At 42.3% G+C, this 26,493-nt stretch overlaps 1 protein-coding gene across 7 annotated transcripts in view; it reads left to right on the top strand.

The window, feature by feature from the left end:
* Mapkap1 (MAPK associated protein 1) overlaps positions 1–26,493 on the top strand; it is a 242,154-nt gene that overhangs the window by 183,959 nt on the left and 31,702 nt on the right. For all 7 annotated transcript variants that reach the window (XM_070013663.1, XM_070013646.1, XM_070013636.1 and 4 more), the window contains 2 exons: positions 1,861–1,968; positions 16,970–17,110. In XM_070013663.1, the coding sequence (XP_069869764.1) occupies positions 1,861–1,968; positions 16,970–17,110 (249 nt within the window). The remainder of the gene's footprint in view (positions 1–1,860; positions 1,969–16,969; positions 17,111–26,493) is intronic.

Below are 26,493 nucleotides of genomic sequence, written 5' to 3'. Positions count from 1 at the left end.
AGAGGGGATTACTCATAACTGAAAAGGCACAGAGTTGAGGGATTTTTTAAAGTCTAGCAACGAAGCCAGGCTCTAGTGGCTCATACCTGTAAGTCTTGCTACTCAGGAAGCTGAGATTTGAAGATCATGTTTCAAAGGCAGCCTGGGCAGCAAAATCCATAAGACTCTTATCACCAGTTAGCCACCAAAAAGCCAGAAATGGAGCTGGGCTCAAATGGTAGAATGCTAGCCTTAGGAAGAAGAAAAAGAAAGGAAAAAAAAAAATCAGGGACAGTGCCCAGGCCCTGAGCTCAAAAAATAAAACCAGCACAAAAAAAAAAAAGCATCCAGCAGTGTATGTGCCAGAATCTGACAATGAGCAGCAAGCATGCTTGCTAAATGACAGATTGTGGCATTGACACGTGTTACTACCAGGAACTATAAAATTACCTTTATTTCCATACTTTCATTTACTTGATATTTCTGATCTGAATAGAGTGCATTAGAATTTTTAACACTTGTGCAGAGTTCTAAGCATGTGTTTACTTAAGTAGTGTGAAGAAGGCTGAGGAAGAACCCCCAAGAACTCTGACAGAAGTGCTGATGAAATACCAATTAGAGAAAAGATCAAATAAACCATGAAAACAAAACAAATCTCTCCCATGCTACTGAAGAACTAAGGACTTAGGGGATGAGAACTGCTAGAAATGAGTGAAACACCTCAGACTGGTAAAGGAGAGTACTGGACATGAATAATCAACACGTTGGCAACAGCTGAAGAACATGTCTAAAAATACGTGTTCCGCCTGGGAGCTCTGCAGATTCCTCAAATCCCTTTCTGTCTGACCAAACATACCTTTCAGAGTCAAAATAATAAGACAGTTTCTTATGCCTCTCATCTTTTCAATAACCATTAGCAAATCACAGGAGCAGTCTGGATTCTGACCATTGGACCTGTTAGATGTTATCTAAGAACAACAACATTATCATTTGGGCTGACAAAGAAATACATGAATAAATGTATAAAATGCATCAGTGTTTTATTAAGATCTGCCAGAATTCTATGTATGATGCAAGATAGCTAGAATCCTCAGTATTAGGGAACCTGTGTCTTTTGTTTTTATAAATATCTTGACAAAAATGGGAACCACCAGCCACTATCACCATCACCATAAACTGGAAACCAGAAATTCATTTAAACATTTTTTAACCTTATTCCTGACTATAATATTATTATAGTGCTAATTCTTAATAATAAGTATCTTTGTAGGTATACCTCCTATAAGGTAGGGTTATTCCTAAGTGTTTTTCCAGAATCATCTCTGAATTGCATGTAATTATTTAGGTACAAGGATTCCCTCATTGTACATAGGAATTAGATTCAAAAAGGGAGTTAATAGACACTTGCTGGGGCTGGGAAGATGGCTCACTGGTAGAGTGCTAGAGTGCATGAGGCCCTGCGTTCGTTTCCTCAGCACCACATAAGCAGAAAAAGCCAAAAGTGGCTCTGTGGCTCAAGTGGTAGAGTGCTAGCCTAGAGCTGAAGAGCTGAGGGACAGCACCCAGGCCCCAGAGTTCAGGCCCCACTATTGCCAAAAAAAAAAAAAATAGACACTTGTTCCTATCTGAGAAACAAGGTAGCCATATGTGAGTCCAGTTCTGGGGATTCAGAAGCCATTTTCCTCTTACCAAGCGTGGGGAAGAAATGAATGAGAAGATATAGTGTGGGCTAAGACCCCATGGGTTAAGACCCAATCTTCCATCTTGGATGTAGCATTTTCCTATGGCCTTCCCAGCTTTTGTCCAGTGCATGTTAATGTCTAAATGTTAAATTCACTATTTCAGACTTTCTTCCCCTCCTCCTGCCCTTTGATCTTCCAGGCCCCCAGTACCGCCTGGAGAAGCAGAGTGAGCCCAATGTTGCCGTGGACCTGGACAGCACGTTGGAGAGCCAGAGCGCATGGGAGTTCTGCTTGGTCCGAGAGAACAGTATGTTGGCCACCTTACCTTCGTCTGTTGCAAACCTACCTAGAAGTCATGAGCTGGGACACACTCACTGGCCTGGTTCCCCTAGGCAGATTGGAAGTGACTGTTTTCCAAGGCAGACAACAGCATTTATGTCAGAAGTGTGTCCCAAAGTGCAATGATTGGTTCTGTTCTATTTGGTACAGTCCTCTTCCTGGTTAGCACTTCATGATTAATACTTTTCTGCTGAACTATATCTTTGGAATTGTTTAGAAATGTGAGGTCCTTTCAGAGGGAAAGACTTTTGTACATAAAACAACTGGCTGTGTGGCTAAAGCAGTATTTTAAGGGAATTTCACAGCCTTCAAATATACATGTTATAAACAAAGAAAAGCTGGAAAGTGATAAGCTAAGCATTCAACTCAAAATATTATTAAAGAAATCTGAAAGAATGAAAGAAGGCAATAAAGATAAAAGCAGAAAACTTCTGAAATAGATCAAATAAGAAAAAGAAACAAATAACAGAAACACAACTAGAATGAAAACAAAACAAAATACACTACAGATCCTATTATCATTAAACAGACAAGATAATTTTGTAAAACTTCCAAAAACTTTGAAAATGTAAATAAAAAGAAAAAAATCCAGGCAAAGACAACTTTTACTAGCACAAAAAGAAACAGAAATCTAAATGTTCCCATAATTACTAATTTGGATTAGTGATAAAAAAAAAAAAAAAAAAAAACCTTCCTCCTTACTCCTCTGTGATCAGTGGATGAATTTGCCCATTTCTACTCTAGACTTGACCTCCCTCCCTCCACAAACAGGAACCAGATCTGAATCCTCTCTGCATCCCTTGTCTGGCCAGGCATGGAGCAAGCCTCCACATCCCTGATTCTACCACACTTCTCACCAAGGAAACTTGGAGTTTGCGCAAGGCTCTTTATATTGCAGAGATCTCCTTGTGGTAGTTAGACCTTGCCTTGCCCACACCTACACACATATCACCAACAACCACTGGACATTGCCCACACCTACAACATATCACCAACAGCCATTGGACATTGAGCTGCACTGGACATAGATGAAAATGAACTAAGCAACTCAAGGGCAGTGATGGGAGGGAGGGAATGAGGGAGAAAGAGGAAACAGCTAGCACTAAAACAAAGAAAGAAATGTACATATCACCTAATGTGGAAGAAATAGCTGTATTATCAAAGCTCATAGAATTCACAAACTTTATAGACCACGATAATGACAATTTTCCTCATGAAGGTTAGAATGTGCTTGTGACTTTAACTAAGTATCACTATTTCACAATACTATGAAATTTGTGAAATTTATGTAATAACTTAATCACAATAAAAAAAAAACATTAAAAAAATTGACTGGACACTAGTGGTCCACACCTGTAATCTTATCTACTCAAGAGGCTAAGATTTGAGAATCACAGTTCTAAGCCAGCCCAGACAGGAAAGGCCATGAAACTCTTTATCTCCAATAAACTACTCAGAAAAAGTCAGAAGTAGCACTATGGCTCAAGTGGTAGAGTGCTAGCCCTAAGGAAAAGAAGGTCAGAAACAGCACCCAGACCCTGAATTCAAACCTCAGGACTGGCCAAATAAACAGAAAAATTAAGTAGACATTCCAGCTAAAACTCATGTATTGTTCTCCTGTAGTTACCAATTAACAAGTTAATTGAGTTGGGCATAGTGGGAAATATCTGTATCCTAATATTTGGGAAGCAGAGACAGGAGGAGTACAAGTTCAAGGCTAGCCTCGGCCACATTACTGAGTTCCAACCCAGCCTGGGCTATGAAGCCAGATCCTGCTTTTCTTTTTTTTCTTTTTTTTTTTAAGTTGGGTTAACACAAAGAAGAAATATTTCAAAAATAGAATATTAGTATGTTTAACCAGTATAGGTTTACTATTTTCAGACCATTTTAGAAATGAGGTAAGTATGGTCATGTATTATTTACACACACTGCAAGAAAGCATATTATGGTGCCAAAACATGAACTGCCTTGGTTCACATTCTGGCTGTGCCACTTAATAGCTCTATAACCCTGGATACTTAACGTTTTCTTGGTAGTTTATCTGGCCCTCGTAAAGTTAATGGAGGGGAGGGACAGCAGGCTTTGGAGAACTCTAATTCTAAAGCTTTTAGAACTTGTACACAGTAAATGCTCAGAAAATGTTAACTTGAACAAAGAAATGATGAAAGAGCACTCACTTCACATTGCTCACAGAACAGATGGGCCCAGGTATGGAGATGTGAGAGTCTTCTAGAGATTCACAAAGCAGGAATGATCCAGAACCAAGGACAGGAGCAAGTCTGTAAATGTATGATATCATAGAACCAAGAGAACTGAGAAGCAGGGGACTTTCCACATGTGTTCTGATGTTGCAGAATATATGTACCTGTTATAAGTAAAACCATTGGACTAAGTTTCAGACTGTTTTCCAAAAGGAAGAAAAATGGTCTTCCTTTTAAAGGAGGATCGAGGCCTAACATGTCAACCACATCAAAGGTATTTTTTAAATTATTTATTTGAGCCTAATATTACCCTATAAGACATGTTGTGAAACAAAGATGTGACTGACTGACCCAAAGTTAGCCAGCCACTAAGTGATAGGACCAGAATTTTGAGTCAGATATCATCTGATTCCAAAGCCTACTGTAAGATTGTTGATAACCTAAATATTCAGTCCTGCAAATGTGATGACAATTGTCTTTCTATGCTGTGAGATGAAAGCTCCTAAATTAAGCTGATATGACAAGAGTCTCTGCCTAGAGACTGAGAGCTAACATTTGTGCTTGGATCTTGGCCTAAATAAGAAAATGACAAGCCAAAGTCCTTGAGCTTTCCAGTTTGGATTCTTGTCTAATAATCTACTACATCCTTCAGCCAACTGTCTGCTCAAAGCTGGAATTAGCCCAGAAGGAAGCAACGAGTGCATTAGAGAAAGATGTAGAAGACTTCCATTCTTGTTCAAGCTTCTAGATTAATCCTGGCATCACACTGAGCCTTAGTATTCTTTTCTGCCAACTGTTTCTAGTGACCTTTCCCACTGATCATATGTGAGTAGCCAGTCCAAGTCTTTAGAAGAAAGGACCAATTTATTCTTCTAATATCTTTAACAGAGGGAAACTGGAATTTCCCATCATCGAGGCCAGTCAGCTTGAAGTTAAACTGGCTTTCTGGAATACCTACATGTCAGATACTGTCTTTCTGTCTGATCACTCACTAGGCTGTGGTTTAAAAAGTTCAGCATAGTGCTTAAAATACAGTTGCTAGAATCAAGGCCACCCTTGGGAGAACTACTTGCAACTTCTGACATTGGACAAATCATGTCACCCTCTGTTTCTTGTTTAAATGGAGGTGGTCAAATCTATTTCACAAGGTTTCTTTGCATGTGAAGATTTAAATGGGATATAAGTCCTGTTAAAACCACCATCTCTTTATAGAAGAGGAAACTGAGGCTCAGAGAGGTGAAGTGATTTGCTAATGTCTCATGAATCTGAGGAGCCTGGAAAAGTGTCTTCTTCCATTAAGTCTGGTGAATGAGCTGAATCTAATTTTATTTCCTGGATAAAAGCAAGGGTGTTAATTGTTCATTCAATATCAGTTCAACCGCCTTTAAAGGAGATTCACAGAATGTTTAAGGCCTTCCATTATTTCAATTCCTTATTAAACTTCTGGATTTCCTTGATTTAAGGCTGCAGTAAGGGAAACCCCCACTCTCCAGGCAGATACTATGGTAGGGGATAGCACCTATAGGGTTCAGTCTGAAAGACCTCATTCCCTATCTTTAGTTAGTTGGCCCTTGAAGGCCCAAAAGAGCAGGCAGCTTCTAGGAGCCTCTTGGACCACCTGGCTGGCTCAGCTCCTCTCCTTACTCCTCTGAGATCACTGGATGAATTTGCCCACTTCTACTCTAGACTTGACCTCGCTCCCTCCACAAACAGGAACCAGATCTGAATCCTCCCTGCATCCCTTGCCTGGCTAGGCCTGGAGGAGGCCTCCACATCCCTGACTCTACCACACTTCTCACCAAGGAAACTTGGAGTTTGAGCAAGGCTCTTTATATTGCAGAAATTTCTTTGTGGTAATTAGACCTTGCCCACACCTACACACATATCACCAGCACCATGACCACCAGCACTGAATTAGGAAGGGGTAGGAAAGACACCCACAGAGAAAGAATAAAGAGAATGAATGTTTCCAGAACCTTTTTTTGGTAACAGACCAATTTCTCCTCCTGCTTGTGTTCTGTGTCAGGCCTGGAGACTCCCTGGTGGTTCCTCCCTACTTCTGGATGCTTTGTTTTCTTCAGTTACAAATTCCTGAGCTTTCCAGTTTCTTCCATGTGACTTGATTATCAGGGCTTGAAACCTCTTTTATTAGACCACAACAGCACTCCAAATCCAAAAGAAAATGTGATCGTGCAAATAAATAGAAAGGTCTTGTGATGTTTTGGGTTGAATTATTGCCAAAGAACAGTTGCCTGTCCAGCTTGAGATGTGGGTGTTCACCCTAAGGAATTTTCTATGTGGATGTTCCAGGTTGATAATGCATAATGCTCCCTGCATAGAAACAGAAAGCTTACCCCCAAGTATCTGTGTCCACCTCCTGCTGCGTAGTGAATGTGGTCTGGTTAGCAGTGGGGGAGGGAAAAAGTGAGATGTTTAGCCCTTCTTTGTCACCATGGGTAGGTCCTTCTCTGTGAGTCTCTTTTGTCCCTGTGTCAACTGTGATGGTAATCCCTACCTTTCGAGCTGTTGTGAGGATTAAATTATTGAAAGTAGTAAATGAGACCTACATTAAAAGCACATGGTGAACTCTAATGCACTGTTTAAGAGTTGACAATTACCAAGCGTCTGTGTGCCTAGCAGTGCCTGGCACCAACACTGAAGCCAGTCTGATATTCCTTTTCTTCCGCCCTCTTAGACGTCCACAGGTTCCATGGGACAGTGGAGTAGCTGATACCTGTGGCCAAAGCTGTGCTGACCTGTACAAGAAGCAAACTTGCACACTGTCCCATCTACTTCTTCAGTAATGAATGCTAGAATTGTGCTGGGGTGGGCTAAGAATTTCCCCATGAATTGCACTTTTCACTACCCTGCTTTCTCAAAGTTTTCCCCCATTTCATTTTATCATTAGGTAGTAATTAGTATTCAAGGGAAATTGGTCTTAATATATTAAAATTGGTTAAGTGCATTTAGACCTGTACCACAGCCAATGTCTTATTGGAAAATGTAATTGGGGACTCTGTGTATGTAATTAATTGAATTACAATTAAGAACTTTCATTAAGCGATACACTGGTACATTAGAGCAGTAAGGAAACATGTTTGACGAGCCACAAACCCTGTCTGGGCTCTACGTGAGGGCATGGAGATTTGCATTCCTCCAGGAGGCTCCTGGCCCCAGAATCTGCCCTGCTGCCCCTGACTAATGGTTTGGTAATGCATCAGGTGACATTTCTGCAGTGACTCTAGGTGAAAAGTGGGGTTCTTCCAGCATTTGTGCCCTCATTCCTTGACTCTGGAGTCAGGAAGAGAAACACTTCAGTGTTGATCAGATGATGTTATAGCTCTGAAGCATTTTTCCATATAATTTATCCTTAGAAGACAGCCATTGTTTTTCCTGTGTTTGAATAGGAACAAAGACACATTGGAGGAAGGGGAAGGGATAAGAATTCTGTCAGCCTGATTTTCGAGCAAACCTATAATCACCCATTTGTCCAGCCCCTTAAATGGTCATGTTCCATCTGTTGGGCACATATTGGTTCATTTGTCCTCCAGACGATGACTCTGGAGCCCTCCTCTGGGCCAGCCACTGCTGTATGGGGAGGTGGAGACGAGCCCGCCCTCATCATGGCACCCACTGGCCATCAGTGCTGCAGAGATGGGAGAGTGGATTGCAAGGGACCAGAGCTGGTGGGAGCAGCAGGAAGAGAAAGGAAAAGATGAGTTATCAAATAATGAGTAAAAGACAAATGTTCCAAGCCAATATGCTGCTCATGTGAAGGCCTTGAGACAATGAGTTCTTAGAAATGAATGAAGGGAGTGTGTTGAACAGAAGGTGGGGGGAAGGCCTCTCTGAAAGATGAGCTTGAGAGATAGGCAAGGTCTAGAATGCAGAGCCTTGTAGGGCACCTTTTCATGTCCTATTCTTTTTTAAAATTGTACAAATCTAAAGCCATTTCTTACTGACCGCCTCCTAAAACAAGATTGCCTTGATTTATTAAAGGAGGTCTGTATCTCCATGCAGAAAGTTCTGCAGCCAGGCTGGCTGTGGCTCCAAGAGTTTAATCAATTAAGCACTGTAATAGCAAGGTTCCCTATCCTAGTTATAAGGATCTGTGTGGTAGATTCTGGTAAAGGCTATATCCTACTGTGTGATATGGATATCCTGGTGGCTTTAAAGAGATTACTGCAGCAGGGCTCTGTGAGTGAGTGAGAGAGAGAGAGAGAGAGAGAGAGAGAGAGAGAGAGAAAGAGAGAGAGAGAGAGAGTGTGTGTGTGTGTGTGTGTTTTACACTATATCACCTATTGATCATTTTTTTAGAGACCAGCAAAAATGACTAGTAGCTGAAGGGAAGTGTTTAATAGAAGAGAAGCTTTGGGCTTATGAGACTTTGGGGACTTAAATGGCCTCTAGGAAAAAAAAATGTGATGAATGTGGAGAGCTAAAGAGAAGTTTTCTCCGTGACTCATTTTGAGTCAGAAGAAGAGAGTGTTCGGTTTTGTCCTGACTCCTTTGTTCTGGAAAGGCTAAGCATATGATTGCATTCTCCTTAGATATTGTTAGGGCACATAGATTGTATATTCCTGGCCCAATGAAGGAATATATTTTTACCCAAAGAAGGTTAAGGGCACAATGTTGGCGTTGGACCTGGGTTTAATTCCTTGCTCTAGCTTACACAGTTTGTACAACTGAGCCTCGTTTATCACCAGTTTAAAGAGAATGCTGTCAAATCTAAAAAGGCTTTGGGAAAATGAACTAAGATACTGTATTTAAGTACTGAGCATATAGTGGCTGGCATAGAATAAACATTAGTTACTGTTCAGGCAGGATCCCCATCCTCAGTGTACACAGTCTATTGAAGAGTCTGAATGATGTGTTAGGGTTCTTTCACCAAGGTAAATCCAAGAGGTGGTATATAAACCTCAAGTATTGTTATGGTTAATATAAAACTTCATTGATCCAAGTTTATGGCTGCATCATTTGCTCTTCTAGCAGCATTAATTAACATTTAATATGTAATGGACAGTGTGCCATGTCCTGTCCACAAGGAGCTCTTATCAGGAGAACACTAGAGAAACTTAGGTTTAGAGACTCACAGAAGGCCATAGGTTTCAGGAGAGGGATGAGAAAAGGCTCAGACTAGACCTTGAAAAATAAACATTTTAAAAAACGGAAAGAGTAGCCAGGCGCTGGTGGCTCATGCCTGTAATCCTAGCTACACAAAAGGCTGAGATCTAAGGATCATGGTTCAAAGCCAGCCTGGGCAGGAAAGTCCGTGAGACTCAAAACCACTAGAAAACCGGAAGTGGTACTATGGCTCAAGCGGTAGAGCTCTCGCCTTGAGCAGAAGAGCTCAGGGACAGCACTCAAGCCCAGAGTTCAAGCCTTACCACAGACCAAAAAAAAAAAAAAAAATGGAAAGAACATCCTTGCAACTGGTGAAACCTGAGCACAGTCCAGCTTGCAGTAGTTGAATGTGGGGCTCAAGTCTTCAAGAGGGAATAGTGGAAGATTGTCCCTTTGTTTAAGCCAGCTTAAACATTGTATTACATCTCGTCCCCTCATAATCTTCGCTCCAGCCACAGGCATACACATGCTATTTCCTGTGTACATGCCCACCTTGGTCTGCTTCTTGTGTTCCCCATGCTATTCCTTGGTAGATTGCCGAGATGAGCATCTTAGGATCCTGCCTCCTCCTGAATTCTTGAAGCACTGTACCATACCTGGCACATGTGGGTGCTGGGTAACTGTTCCTGAACTAAAAGGAACAATCAACAGGGCTGTGCTATAGGGAGTTGAAAGGCAAGGATAATCTATCTTACAAAGGATGTGGATCTCTGATGGAGTTACAGAGCTGGTACAAGGAGACAACTCACACTAGATCATGGCCTTTTAGACTTGGTCAAAGACTCACTGAACCTTAAGGTAAATGTGAAAGTCCTGTGAGCTAAGATCCATGATTATAGGAAATTTACCAATAACAGTGAGGTCATCTGAACTTTGATTTAATGATTAGTGCCTGTTTGAAAGTCATATGCCTCTCAGTGTCTCCCAAAATTAAAAAAGAAAACATATGAAGAAACTTTTCCAACTTCAGCACAGTATTTGTTGTAATTAGCATTTGTTCATTACTGCTAGCAAACCTGCGTGTAACACATCTATACTGTGAAGCTGCATGCAACTTTTGTGTCTCATCATGTTGCCCAAATGGACACCCAGAAATGTGTTGCCATTTTTTTTAATGTCATGAAGACATAGCAACACATGAAAACATGGCAACATATATCCAATCACATTAGCAGTTCCCAAACTTTTTGGCATTAGGACCCCATTGCACTCTTTTAAAGTTACTATAAGTTGCTAGTCAAGAGGTTAAGATCTAGAGGATCAGGGTTTGAAGCCAGCCCAGGCAGAAAAATCCACCAGACTTCATCTCCAAATAACTGGCAAAAGGTTGGGATTGTGGCATGGCTCAAGTGGTAGAGTACCGGTAAGAGCAAGAGTACCAGAATGAGTGGGAGGCCCTGAGTTCAAACCCCAGTGTTGCCAAAAAAATTAAAAGTGACTGAGGTGGGACTTGGGGGATGTAACTTAGAGGTACAATATGTATTTAGCATGTGTTTAGAGTACACTAGAATGGAGCATGTCTCCATTTTCAATCCCCAGCATCAAAAAGGGAAAAGGGGAGAGGATGCTGTTTCGTTTGATTTATGTATTTGTTCTTGAGATAGGGTCTCACTGTATAATCATGCTGTCCTAGAAATTCAACAGATAGTCCATACTGGCCTCCAGTGCTTCAGCCTCTTGAATGTTGACATGACAAGTTTGTACCACATCTTGGTATAAAAAAAAAATATATTGAGGACTCAAAGAATGTTTACTGTGTCCTCAGCATTACTGGAAGGAAGGGGCAATGTTAGCTCTGTCTTTCCTAACAATGGACCCTGCCTCTCTCCCTCCCTTCCTTCCTTCCTTCCTTTCTTCCTTCCTTTCTTCCAGTACTGGGATTTGAAGGTAGGGCTTCATGTTTGCTAGGCAGACACTCTGTTATTTGAGCTAGACCCCTGCCCTTTTTTTTTTTTTTTTTGGCCAGTCCTGGGACTTGAATTCAGGGCCTGGGCACTGTCCCTGATCTGCTTTTGCTTAAGGCTAGCACTCTACCACTTGAGCCACAGCGCCACTTCCAGCTTTTTCTGGTTATGTGGTACTGAGGAATCAAACCCAAGGCTTCATGCATGCCAGACAGGCACTCTATCACTAAGCCCCATTCCCAGCCCGCCCTGCCCTTTTTGTTTCAGCTATTTTGGGGATAGAGTCTTAAATATGTGCCCAGCCCAGCCTGGAACGTGATCCCCCTATTTACATCTTCATCCCTAGACGGGATGACAGGCTCATACCACCATGCCCAGCTGTTGGGTGAGTTGGTATCTCATAGATGCCAGGCTGGTCTCAAACCATAATCTTCCTGATCTCCACCTCCCAGATATCTTGCAATTACAAGCATGAGCCATCATGCCCAGTAGACACTTTGAGGCAAGATTTTGACCCATTCTCCACTCTTAGTGTCAGTTAGGGCTTGAGTCTACACTCCTGAACTCTATATCCATGTTCTAGCTAATGTTACTAAGCCCTGAGTCTACCCCAAGTCCTTGATTGTCTCAACCCTTGCATCATTCTTTGCTGCAGGTTGTTGAATTGCCTACTTCCTTCCTTGCCTCCTCTCTTTTTCCCTTTATATACTTGTCCCAGCCTAGGTTGGCTATTTTCCCCTAAGACAGATGACAGGTCCATTCCTATTCTTCCTTCCTGACCTTCTACTCTGGGGAGTTAAGCTGCTTCACTCTTGAATTCTCTGCTTGCCCCCTAGACCTCTCTGCATGGTGAATGAATTTTCTGTCTTTCTTCCAGGGCTTTTGTTGTCAGTCCATTTGAGTTCTGGTGCTCATGTCGCTATTAGGCCCCACCCTGAAATTTGATCTATCACAATACATCTTTGAGTTATTGCAGCTCAAGGGTTTTGACACAATACATTATGGTAATCCATGGCACATAGAGACATTAACACTCCCGACTTTGACAAAATACATTGTGAAGTCTTTGAAGACACCATTACAATTTATCTTGTCATTCACCAGGAGACCCAGTTCAGCATTAATGTAGATGAACACAGTGTGGCTTTTGTTTCCTTTAATTGCTTGTGACCTTTTTAATTGCTAATTTAACAAAATACCAAAGGGTTATATTTCAACTAAATTAATGGCTTGGGGAGGAAAGCTTTGGGAATTTTTTTATATGTTTATTTTTAAGACATTTTCCTTTTCTCTACTTTGCACTTTAAGAAGATAAAATGTCTTCTTAACACAAGTGGGTTTTTTTTTAATGTGAAGTTCATAATACAGCAATAACTTTGATATCCAAACAGTATGGTTCCAAGCACGTTTCCTATGTGGCTGAGTTCACCCTTTTCCAAAAGGATACAAACAGTAAAGGTTACACATACCAAGTCATAAAACTTTTCTGGTCCCAAAACATGCTTTGGATGTAATATTTTAACTTTAGATGAAGTATTTGGTATACACCATTTACTGGGCATTTCGCTCTGTCTTGTGCTGCTTGCTTTAGGTTCTGCTGCTGGATTACAAGCCCCTACAGATCACAGCCCTGCCTGGTCCTCACCAGTGCCCTCCCACAAGGTAGCCTACTTCTAAAGCATGAGGAAGAAGTGATTGTTAAGGTATATGTTCCTTAGTGGAGGTGTGGTCAAGTGGTAGAGCACCAGTCTTGAGCCAGAAAGCTAAGGACAGCACCCAGGACCTGAGTTCAAGCCCCAGTAATGACAGACACTGACACAGACATAGACACAGACACAGATGTACATGTGCCACAGAGAAGCCACACTCGTGGGCCTGTTTGACAAATGCTACTGGAGCTGGTGCCCAGCAGCTGTTCTCATTCAGCAGACAGCCTGTTCTGCAGTGAGCAGCTTGACCTGAAGAGTGCAGGACAGTGCCCTCCTGCTCCTCCAGGTACTGCTGCCCTCCTGATCATAAAAGCAAAGCTGCCCCTTGTCAACAGGGGCAAGGCTCAAGACTCACCCAAGTATCAGAGGGGCTGAAATCCTCAGTTGGGATATGAATTTATACTGGCAGAGAGTAGAAGGTCAGTGCACAAAGCATTAGCGTGTTGAGCCAGCTCCAGCTCTCTAAGTCTTGAACAAAATTAATATAAGGAAATTGACAAGCCTTTCTGGTTATTCCATAGCTTTAAGACCTCTACTAAAATCCTATCATCTCATCTGCCCATTATTAACATTTCAGCAAAATATAAAGTTTTCATTAATCTCCCACAGCAAATTTAAGAGTGAAAACTGGCACTTGTTTGAGCTTTTAGGACTACATTAGCTGGTGTATTAAACAAAATATGTCATTCTTCAGTAGCTTCTTTAAAGAAGCTAAATCAATTTCTAGCCATATTTATGCACCACTTTATCTAAAAGCATCTGAATTATCATTTACAGCTAAGCTGCTTTATTAGCAGCTGGCATTGAGATTGCTCAGTAAAAAATTATATGTCACGTTATAGTAATTTTTAAATTGGTTTTAATCCAACATCATAAAATGGAAAAATCTTAAGTGTGTTTTTTTCCTTTTAGTAATTGGCATTTTAGCATAATAAGGTGTTACCTCTTTGCAAATCAAATATCTGAAATATTTAGAAAATACTAATTAGTAAAGAAAACAAGAACTCAGAGCTAAGTTATATCTAATAATGGCATTTCCCAGAAAAGATAGCTTTAGATGACTTAGAGCATAAAAGGATTTTAGTATTTTAGAAGAATTCTAATTTTCACATATAAAAAGTTCTAAAATAGAAATAAATACTTTTACCAATTATGTTTCAGTAAAAATGTAGATAAGAGAAAGTGACTGATTATTTTTCCATAGCCAACCTCTCATTCTGGCATAGACCTCTCTCAGGAGCTGTGATCGTAGTGCCTCCATCCAAAATCACAGGTGTTGCAGGGAAAGGACACGAGTTGCACAGAGGTGGGGTGCCATGCCTATGTCCCATGGTATACTGGGACCAAGCCTTACCTCCTATCATTTTACTGGGACGTGCCACCCTAAGTTCATCAAGAAGTTAATTTGTTTTTGTATCAGTATTAGGACTTGAACTCCAGGTCTAGGCACTGTCCCTTAGTTTTTAAGCTCAAGGCTGGCATTCTACCACTTGAACTACAACTCCATTTGCGGATTTTTTTTTTTCTTGGTGGTTGGTAAAAATCTCACACAGACTTTCCTGCCACAGCTGGCTTTAAACCACAATCCTCAGATTTCAGCCTCATGAGTAGGTAAGATTGTAGACATGAAACAATGCCTAGAAATCCAGTAGTTTTTATTGGGTTTCTGTTTTCTTTCTCCTCTGTACTGCCCTGCATAGCATCCAGGACTATAGTGCTGAGTTCATCCTGTCCTCTTAGGGCTCCAGTCTAGGGTGATATCTGTTCTGAAGGGAGATGAAGGGTGCAGTGGCAGAAGGAGCCAAGGTAGACCGAGGGCCTGGCTCAGGGGACTCTCTTAGATCCTCACTAGAGCTAAGCTCTTTAGGAAAAACAGGGAGGGGGCCAGAAGGGAGTGATATGGAGAGCTGGGTGACCTGGGCAAGGAGGGAAGCTGGTGTAGGATGCTCTACCAGACCTCTCACAAGGGCAGAGCCTATTGGAGGTACTGAAATTGTCCAACATGTGAATATCCATAGTGTTTGCAAACAACTTGTGGTTCCTCTTTGACAGACAATGGGGTCAATGGGGAACAAAAACCAGTTTCATAAACAGCCTTGTAAGTAGGCAATGCAAAGCATCCCAAGCTACCAGTTATATAACAGAAATTCCAGTTCAACACCCAGATCTAGAGTATTTTGTTCCCCCCAACTCTGTCCCAAGGAGTTCTCTGAATCCTGTGGTGCCATCCTGGATGGTCAGCCCCGGGCATAGGGCCCCCTCTCTTCTGCCAGATCAGTGCTCACTGTACCCTTGGATGGCATGAGCAAACTGTACCTCAGAAATTCAGCCTCTAGGAACCAGCAGATGCTTTGCCTTTGTTTAGTGTAACCTTGGATGTACTTATCTCCAAAGCCTTGGGTTCCTCACCTGTATAAAATGGAAATCTCTGAAACCTACCAGATTGTCTTGAGATTATAGTGTAACAGAAGTGCTTTGTACACACTTGACACAATAAGCACCATGTATCTGGCTATTTTTCACTTGGCAAAACTTAATGAGAACGTAACAGTTGCCTAAACTGCCTGTAGAAGAAGATCCAAAGATGAAAAAGAAACTTTACTGACCTGATAAAGTTTCCATATTAAGTCAAAGCAACCACCCAAAAATCCTAGGGCAAGGGTGAAAAAGCTTTCTAACCACTGAATAAAAATAATTGTGACATATTTACTAAGCATATTATATATTAGATTTTTTACATGAACTTTGATACTTTATGGGTAGCAAAAAACAAGTTCAGAGAACCAGTTACTTGTGCAAGAACATGCAGCAAATTAGAGGCAGAGCTGGGATTTGAGCCCCAGGTCTACCTGGATCCAGGGTCTGGATGGACTCACTCTTGTGGAATTCATTGCCAGTCAGAGTCATCAGAAAAGATTGCATGGTTACACAGAAGAGGTGGAGTTTGAGCTAGCCTGGGGTAGGAGGCAGATTCTGACAGGTCTATGGTAAAGGTGGAAAGAATACGCTAAGCCAAGAGTACTATGGGAGTACAGATCCAGAAGTAGAAACCCCTAGACATATGACATTCTGTGTGCTGCTTGAGGAGTTTGGGAGTCACTGAGAGAAGGTATTGTGAGAAAGGACAAAGAAGACTAGATAGGGCTTACTCTAGACTATGGGCTGCCATGATTGCTTGGCCGCAAAAAGTGCTTCACTTGAGAGGTTCTGGGAAGACAGGGAAGGTTTTTGAAGACTAGTGATTACGTTAGTGATTGTGTTTGTAGCCCATGTCACATAGCAAGGTACTTAACATACATGCACAGGGCTCTCACAAATACTTGGTGGTAAATGAATAATCAGACCTTTAGAAAGATGAATCAGAAAGTCTGATGGTGGCTGCATTGCAGGGGGGAAGCCTGATAGCTAGTGAGGAGACTGTCACAGACATCTCAGGACCAGCAGGCTCCTGCCGGAACCAGGGGGGGCTGTAGGGCATAAGCTGGAAAGCTGCTGGCCAGATGGTTTGGGAATTAGGAAAGGACAAGGCTTCTTCAAAGAACATGGATCACTCCTGTGATCTGGAAAATCACACTGAAGAAACAAGAAGAGCCTCTCTTCTCTCTCTCTCTCTCTCTCTCTCTCTCTCTCTCTCTCTCTCTCTCTCTCTCTCTCTCTCTCTCTCACACACACACACACACACACACACACACACACATACACACACACACACACATATACACACCTTGAGATTTCCACTGACACATGAGGACCTAGCTGCTTGCTGAGAGCAAGTGGGGGTTTTTGTATCCATCCTCTATCCCCACTGCCCAGCCATGGCATAAGCAGTGTTTGTGGAATTAATTGTTGAGTGATTAATATATTACCACTCTCTGTTTACTGGAATGGCATTATTAAGTCATCGCTCAGCCTTTTCTTCTCCAAATTAAATAGCCCATAGTATTTTAATTTATCCCAAAGCATTTTAAGCAGACACCATTTGCCAAGCCTCATGTATCTTTATGAGCTAAACTGCATTTTTCCCTCCCCAGGTTCAAGGGCAGACGGGGTTTTTGAAGAGGATTCACAAATTGACATAGCTACAGTACAGGATATGCTTAGCAGCCACCATTACAAGTCATTCAAAGTCAGCATGATTCACAGACTGCGATTCACAACTGACGTGCAGTTAGGTAAGTACACGAACAGGTGAAAAACTGAGCTCTTTATATCAGTGGTCTGTGAAGAAGTGAGCGAAGAAATTATATGCAACTTGTATGTGGTCTGAATAAGGGTATTTGTGTTCTGAGTAAATGTTAAAACAATGACATCTAAAGCACATCCTTTTCCCTACCCGAGTGCTCTCTCTTGTCACCTTCTTTATGGAGCAGAGGATTAGAAATAGACCTAACTCGAGACTTTTCAGTCTGATTGACTTCAGCTTCCCTGCTATCCTCAGACCATTTTGCCCCTTGCCTTCTTTCCCCACAGAGCTCATGGCTGAGTCACTCCACAAGCTTGGCAGTGATCTCAGGGGTTATATTAGGATCTTCACTGGCTAACTGGAACTAACTGGCTCCTAATATTTGGGTTGATTTGTTCCAGTGATATGTTAAATTTCTGTTTCGGCATAGCAGAAATAGAACAAGTTTCTTAATCACATCCTTGGGTCTAGATATGCACTGTGCATTAGTCACTGTGTTAAGGGCCCCATCCAAAGAGAGACAGTCTGTATCTGGCTTACATGGGGTCTGCAGTGGTAGGTTACCTGCACCTAACATTGATCTCCCATGTAGGAAGAGAAGAGCCTGTAGCAGGCTTATGCAATCAGAGAGCCAAATTATACCCAGCTCTGCCACTCCACTCCTTCCAGGACCTTGTTTGTCTCTTGCATAAGCAAGAAGGTTTAAATTCTAACTCTAAGGCTCGCTAATTTTATATTTCTCACAAATGCTTTGTTTCTCATGATGAAGTCTTCTCTCCTGTTGGCAATAGTTTAAGTTGGCTAATGTAATAAGCCTTAAAAATATCCTCAAATATTCCTTCCAAACTTGATGGATAGGAACTTGCAGTCGGCCGACAGTTCAGCTCTGTAATTAAGAGAAGGGCAAATGATCCTTGATGGTTTAAATTGTAGCTCTATCAGGAACTAGCCATTTAACCTTAAGCAAAGCACCTTCACCTTTCTGAGCCTTAGTTCTGCCTTGTTTGATGAGAATATTTGGGTTGATTTGTTCCAATGATATGCTAAATTTCTGTTTTGACATAGCAGGAATAGAACCAAGTATCATAATGACATCCTTGTGTGCCTTGTCTAGATGTACGCTGTGCACTAGTCACTGTGTTAAGTGCCCATTTAAAAGAGAAAGACAGTCTGTGCCTAGCTCACATGGGATCTGCAGTGGTAGGTTCCCTGCTCCTGACATTGATCTCCCCACGTAGGAAGAGAATACCAATAGCACCAGCTATCAAGGATGGCTGTGGAGGGCAAGGTTGGTAAAAAAAGAGATGTGCTGTAGTACTTCAGCTGTCAGAAGCCTGGTCCAGGCCTCATTCATTCACTGGAATACCACTGGCAAGTGATACACAACCCTATAGTCCTAATCTCATAGGCTAATTATGAGGATGGAGTGTCACAGCACATACAGAGTTCTAGAAAGGTGCTCAGTGAACAGTATCTGCCAGGGCACTGGGGGTATGGCCCAGTGATCCAGTGTGTGCTTAGTGTGTGCACAGCCAGGGTTCCATCCCCCATATTGCACACACATACACACATACACACACACTAGATGCTAGGATGATGCAGAATAAATAGATGAATCAGTAACTTTGGAACAAAACACTATTGATGAAAACTTAAAGTTGCTGAGTATTTTGTGCTCTGGCAATGTTTTTCCTAGTTCTGTCATAGAAATAAATATAATAAGACTGCTGAAAACAAACAAAAAAAAACAACAGGTAAACAGGGGCTGGGAAGGTGGCTCAGTGGTAGAGCGCTTGTCTTGCATGCTTGAGGCCCTGGATTCAATTCCTCAGCACCACATAAGCAAAAAAGAAAAAAAAACAAAAACAAAAAAAAACAGGTAAACAGGTATGATAGGGAGGCTTGAGGAGTCTTGAGTATGAGGATCAGAAGCTCCAAATCAGCCTGGGCTGTACCTGGGAGACCTTGTCTTAAAAAGGAAAAAGAGAGGCTAGGAATGTGGCTTAGTGGTAGAGTGCTTTCCTAGCATACATGAAGCCCTAGGTTTGATTCCTTAGTACCACACAAGCAGAAAAATCCGGAAATGGCTCTGTGGCTCAAGTGGTAGAACACTAGAATTGAGCAAAAGAAGCTCAGCAACAGTGCTCACACTCTGATTTCAAGCCCCAGGACTGATAAGGAGGAAGAGGAGCAGCAGCTAGGTGCGAGCAGCTTAAAAAACAAATTAAAATTTAAAAAAAAATTAAAGCCAGCTCCCTGGGCCTGGGATGTAGCTCAGTGGCAGAGCTCTTGCCTAGTAATGGCCCTCCATCCAATCCCTTGATATAGCTTTACTAGTGAAGCACTGAGAAATTCATTGCTATAACTTTCTGTAATGATAGGGAGAGGGGCTTCGGAAGGCCAGGGGTCTGTTTCTTGATCTGTTTACATGGTTTTGTACATTTTATGGAAAAGTGACGTACATAGTCATGGTTTATATACAGCCTATGTGTGCATTTTATTGCAGAGATACAGTTTGTTTGGCTGTAACACTTGCCTAGCAGCAAGGGATCTTCTTTTTCTGAATAAGCCTCAGTTTAAAAAGTTCAGTGGTCCACCTACAATGGTTTAAGGCAGGGATGTTTATGGTGAGCATAACCAGCAATTGACCCTGCCCATTCCGCAGTATGAGGAACAGTGCTGGAATGGTAACCAAAACCCCAGAACTTTCTCCCTACTTTTCCCTCAAATACAGATATACTAATTCACTTAATTCTGATGACTTATTGAGATTTTTTTTTAATGTCATTTCTAGGGCTTGAACTCAGAGCCTGGGCACTGTCCCTGAGCTTTCTTGCTTGGGGCTACCACTTGAGCCACAGCTCTTCAGCTTTTTAGTGCTTAATTAGAGATAAGAGTCTTACAGACTTTCCTGCCCGGTCTGGCTTTGAACCTCAATCCTCAAATCTCAGCCTCCTGAGTAGCTAGGATTACAGGCATATGCCACTAGTGCCCATCCTGATTCTTTATTTAAAGGTAAAAGCCCAACTCTGTGGTCAATCAGGCCTAGGTTCAAATCCTACCTTTACTACTGACCTGCAGGGTTTCCTTAAACAAGTTCCTTCCTCTTCAGTATTAGTTTTTGCCATTTATAAAATGAGGATTACATTGCTTACCTACTATGTAGTCTGAAAGAAGCTGCATTCTAAACAGTAGCTCATCTTAGTGTTATTGCCATTTTTGTTTATTTTCCTTTTGCCATCTCTCCTAGTTTCCAATCTTGTGAGTATTAAATCAGATCACTCAGATGGCTGTCTTGCGAGAACCTCTCTTGTTGCCACAATGAAGCCCTGTCAGATAGAAATGGATGGCACCCATGAAGCAGAGTAGTGGTTCCCAACTGATGCTACTGGATCCTTCCTGTGGCACATGTGACGCCCTCTGGTGGAGAGTCACAGCTGGGGGGGGTGTAAAAGATGGTGTCAAAACATGTGTTCCAAGTTGAATCTAAGTTCAAACTTCAGCATTAAATGGAGAAACTTCGGGTCTGGGAAGGTGGCTCAGTGGTAGAGCGCTTGCCTTGCATGCATGAAGCCCTGGGTTCGATTCCTCAGCACCACATAAGCAAAAAAAAAAAAAAGAAAGAAAGAAAGAAAAACCCGGAAGTAGCGCTGTGGCTCAAGTGGCAGGGCGCTAGCCTGGAGCTGAAGAGCTGAGGGACAGTGCCCAGGCCCAGAGTTCAGGCCCCACAACCGGACCAAAAAAAAAAAAAAGAAATGGAGAAACTTCACAAATACTTCTACAGGATTTTGTGGTAGTCAGATGACCTATGTCCATGGTTAATGTATAACATAGTAAATAAATTAGTTCATTTTCCCAGGCACTTTAGGTCAGGTGTGGCACTTCAGACTCTTCCTCCGCTCTGTAGCATAAAATTGAGCACAGAAATCCAGATATTCTCTTTGTCTGTTTGGATTTTTTTTTTTTGTCTGATTTGTTTTGTGCCAGTACTCGGCTTGAACTCAGGTCCTTGATTCTGTCCCTTAGCTTTTTCTTTTTTTTTTTTTTTTTTTGGATCTGGTCATGGGCCTGAACTCTGGGCCTGGGCGCTGTCCCTCAGCTCTTCAGCTCAAGGCTAGCGCTCTACCACTTGAGCCACAGCACCACTTCCGGGTTTTTTTCTTTTTGCTTATGTGGTGCTGAGGAATCGAACCCAGGGCCTCTGGCATGCAAGGCAAGCGCTCTACCACTGAGCCAACTTCCCAGCCCCTGTACCTTAGCTTTTGTTTGCTCAGGCTGGCACTTCACGACTTGAACCACAGCTCAGCTTCCAGCTTTTTTTTAGTGGTTAATTGGAGATAAACATCTCATAGACTTTCTTGCCTTGGCTGGCTTTGAACCTTGATCCTCGATCCTCACATCTCAGCCTCCAAAATAGCTAAGATTATGGGCATGAACCCCTTAGAGCCCAGCTTTGTTCTAGGTATTCTTTCCTTGGATTCTATGGCTAAGTTCAAGGCAACACATAGCACACTCTTAGGAGTGTTCAAGTGAACAGCTGGATTCTGAGATCAGTAAATATTTTATTTCACCTGAGTAGCCAGGTGCTTCAGATCTTAGCTACACTGATGGATGGTTCTCTCTGCCCTTCTATCCCATGTCAGTCAGAACAGAGATTTCTTGTGGCCCATGTCCTGCCCAGCAACCCTACTGAGTCTACAGAAAGCCACTGTCTGAATTTGTAGCTCATAAGAAGGCACAGCAGAGTTCAGGCTCTGCTGTGCCATTGCAGCTGCTGTCTTCTGATGAGTGGAAGGACCTGATGTTCCAGCTACCAGCTGCCATTTGTTTCTTAATTCCAAGAAATGTCAGGGGATGGAAAGTCAGATGTTGATCTCTAACATCCAAACTTATAAACCTGGTTTCACCACATTTCCTGATTAGGAAACTAATGGGTTCTGTTATGAAACCCATGGCCAAGATCCCATTTTGACAATGATATTATTGTCAGTATTTACTATGTGTAGCGACCGTCTACTCGACCAGCGAGGAAAAACGACCACCACACCAGGAGTCTTCTCAGATCACGCTTTATTGGAGAGCCTTTTAGTTGTAGGAGAGCTTGGGCGCTAGAGAGCGTGCACCCGAAACACAGCCGCTTATATAGGAGAATCGGAACGCGGGTCTTTCTATTGTTGGTCGCCTGCCTTTCACCGTCACCAGGTGTCATGGGATTGGCTGGGGACTCTACCTGGCTCGCGCACGCGCAAAGCTCAGGGGTCCCGCCAAGCACCGTCTGGGGTGGTTACCTCAAAGCTGCAAGGGAGTGGGCGGAGTCTCGCCTCGGCTCCCTACAACTATGTACCAGATAATTTGCTAGCTACTCTTTTTACAAGCACTTACAGCTGCACTCACGAAACTATTAGATAGTACTGATATACCCTTTTTTTATATATGGAAACAGGGGAAATCTAGTAACACATTAAACTGGGATCAGAATTAAAGATTGAGGTGGAGTCCTGAACCTGAGTATTGAGCTTTGCCATCAAATAATCATTGTATTGCCCCTTTGTACTTCTATGACTATTTACAGTCCATGGACACTTTTCACCCCTGGACCTCATTTAGTCCACACAGCACACTGATATTGTAGCTCCATTTTATTACTGGGAAAACTGAGGCTTGAAAGAATTAGTGAAATAATGGGGTATGTAAAGCATGCAGTGCTTATTTACTTAGTATAAACTAACTCTTCCCTCCCCTTTCAGATATATCAGATATATAGTGGGATATCCAGTCCCAACATGAATCAGGATAAAACCCAATCCATCCTGCCAGAGGTGCCTCCACCATTTATAACTTGACCTTCACAAAGGAAGTGATTACTCTGAGCTATGTACACTTCTTTCTCTCTCCTCCTACCTAGCTCTGGAGATGGACGTCACCCTCTACTCCCCTGCAGACATTGCTAATGAGTCACAGCACTGTGTCCCTCTGGGTCTAGACTTTATCTCACTCCTTGCCTGTTCAGCCTTCTAAAGAACCTCTACAATCAGCATAGGTTTGCTTCTTAAATTGAAATCTGTTTACCATCTTGTCCTATCAGCTGTAAAGCTAACCTAAGAAGCCATCATGTCTAATTATTTCTGTTTCTCTAAAACATTTTTGAAATAGTTCATCTTGTCTCCTTCCCTTCTGGGTTAAGCCTACAAGGCTACACATACGAGTGGCCTTTTCTTTTCTTCTTCTTTTTTTTTTTTTCCTTTGGTCGGTTGTGGGGCTTGAACTCTGGGCCTGGGCTCTGTCCCTGCGCTCTTCAGCTCAAGGCAAGTACTCTACTGCTTGAGCTACAGCACCACTTCTGTTTTCTAGTGGTTTATTAGAGATAGGAATCTCATGGACTTTCCTGCCCAGGCTGGCTGATCTGATTCTCAGATCTCAGCCTCCTGAGTAGCTAGTATTACAGGCATGAGCCACCGACGCACTGCTTGGGTAGCCTTTTATATGTAGACCTAACCTAAGCTTATAACTGACCATTTGATGAGGCTAGGTTCTAAGACAGAGAGCTATCCAAGCAAGGCTGGTAGATGGAAGTAGGTATGAGGGACATGAAATTTAAAGGGGCAAAATGACAAATGCCAGCCATGATCCAGGAAGCCTATAGTATACCATTAATGTGTATTTGTTTTTTGGCTGACAGAAGCTAAATTACTATATACCAGGCAAAAAGCTATGCAGAAACCAATACAAGGCAGAAAGGACCAACTCATTATCCTGGTAGTGACTGTCATTTACCAACTCTGACCATGTGTGTGTATGTCCCTGGCCTCATCCCAGATCTTTTGACTTAGAATCTCTTTTCTTTTTACTTGTGTGTGTATGTGTGTGTGCTTGTGCGCACGCACATGCATGCATGCCAATCTTAAAGCTTGAACTCAGGGCCTGTGCACTGTCTCTGAGCTTTTTTGCTCAAGATGAGTGTTCCACCACTTGACACACCTCCAGTACTGGCTTTTTTATTTGCTAATTAGAGATGAGAGTCTCATGGACTTTCCTGACAAAGCTGGCTTTGGACTTTGATCTTTAGGTCTCAGCCTACTGAGTAATTAGGAATACAGGAGTGAGCCACCAGCACCTGACTGTTTTCACTTTTTTTTTTTTTTTTTTTTTTTAGTCAGGGTCCTATATGTAGCCCAGACTGGCTCCAGGCTCACAATCCTCTGGCCTCAGCCTCCCAAATTCTAGGCTTTTAGACATGGATTAGCATACCAGCTCAGCATCTCCCCTTACGTGGAAAGCATAACCTCATGGCATGCAGAGGACTTTCTCACTTCTCAGCTCTTTGCCCACACTTGTTTTTCCTGACTAGGTAGATCCACCTGGCTTCCCCTGAGGGCTCCTCAGCCTGAGGAGTTGACAGCTGTGCCTCTTGTTCGAACTCACTGCCTTTGTCTATTGTTTGTCATTGTAGACCCTTCACTTATCACCAAAAGATCTGTTACTCAACAGTTACTATTGAACCTGTAGTCAATAACTATAAATCAGCACTCAAAGGAAAACTTGATTAGTGTTGCTTTTTAATATACAGTATGTAGACGTAAGAACTGTATTCACATCACAAGATGGAGTAAGTGAAGGCCAGCAGCTCCAGGCTCACTCTGACATTGGAAGTAGTTCTGGATGGTGAATAAAACATTTCCTTTGGGGGACAGGGGGTGGATGCGATGGGAAGGGAAAAAAAAGGAGGAGGCTACAATGCTTGATAAGAAATTACTCATTATTTTGCCCATGTAATTGTAACCCCTCTGTACAGTATTTTCACAATAAAAAAATTAAAAAAAAAAAAAAACATTTCCCTTAGCCAGGCACCAGTGGCTCACACCTGTAATCCTAGCTACTCAGGAGGCTGAAATGTGAGGATTGGGGTTCGAAGCCAGCCTGGACAGAAAAGTTCCCATGAGACTCTTATCTCCAATAAACTACTCAAAAATGTTGGAAGTGGCACTGTAACTCAAGTGTGAGCACTAGCCTTGAACACAAAAAAGCTCAGGGACAGCGCCCAGGCCCTGAGTTTTAGAAATGAGAATTTTAGAACTCCTGAGGGAGGCAGACCCTCTTCCTAACATATTCCCATTTCCTCTCTCACTAAACATAAGGAGATATAGTGTCCCCCATTGCAGGTCACTAAATAATCACAAGAAACATGTCCATGCCCAGCTGCAATCCCAGGGTCCATGCAGAGGTTTGAGAATGGCAATTCTGCTGTTAAATGATTGTTCCATCTCTGCTATGACAACATTTCCTGAAATTAAATTTAGAATTGAGTTTTCTACTAATGAACTTAGGAGATCACAGGACAAAACCATCCAACCTGTCTTCAGAAAATTTCTTTGCCACATTAGTGCTTAATGCAATGATTGAATTGAGGAAAAAATCCTGACTTCAAAGATCAGAAACTCTAGGGCTTCATCTAACTATAGTTGCTAATTTCTGCTCTCAGAGCCACCTTGTGAGAATTCCCCTGGCGTCATGTGGGGTGGCTGAGAAGGAAGTGAGAACTGAAGGAGTTCCGAAGTGTTCACCCAGGATCCCATGCTCTTTATCATCTGGGGAAGACCCATTTTTTTCCCCACTCTCTTCATAGAATGATAAATTCTCCTAGGAAAGAATGCTACTTATTCCCAGCTGACATCCTATAGTCCCCAGAGATATTTCCCTCCAGGGAGTATTTAGTGTGGTCATCTACCTGCCTCCTCTGCAGAAAGAATTCAGTCTTCTTGCAGACATATGCGTTGCCGGGGGGCCGTTAGTGAGCCCTCTCCAGTGTCCAGCCCTGTACTGGGAGCTTATTGCAAATTTTTATTAGCCCACCCTTGGTTTGCATACTGAGGACAACAGATTTTCATCGTCCCTCTCATTTGTGGTCTCTTCCTAACCATACATTGGAACTGACAGCTTTTAGCTATATTTTCCTCTCAGCTTTGGATGATTTGCTCTTTGAATGGAACCCATAGTCTTGGAACTCAGCACCCAACTTAATCTCAAGAAAGTAAGGCTGTCTTGGGTTTCCCTTTCATTTTGTCCCAAAATAATTTTCTCTTCTATTTTGAGCGTGTAATATTGCTGGGAAGTGCCTTAATCCTGAGCTGTATTTGATTAGTGTGTGGCAGGAAAGCTTCTCTGTTTAAGCCCTGGCCTAGTAGTATGGAAACATGAATTATGGTGGATGACATCACAGGTCATATCCCAGCCCTGAGCTTCAGTGTCTTCATATGGAGAATCAAAGCCCCAGACGAGGTGATCTCTTAGGTCTCATTAAGCCCAAACAGCCTGTGTCTGATCCTGTGTGTAAATTCAGGCAAGTTTCAAAGACTTCCTTGACTGCTCTGCGGA

Source organism: Dipodomys merriami, unplaced genomic scaffold, assembly GCF_024711535.1.
Source record: "Dipodomys merriami isolate MVZ:Mamm:240054 unplaced genomic scaffold, mDipMer1.0.p SCAF_11, whole genome shotgun sequence".
Taxonomy (NCBI): domain Eukaryota; kingdom Metazoa; phylum Chordata; class Mammalia; order Rodentia; family Heteromyidae; genus Dipodomys; species Dipodomys merriami.
Note: the sequence above shows the minus strand (reverse complement) of the source record. Positions and strands in the feature narration are given on the sequence as shown.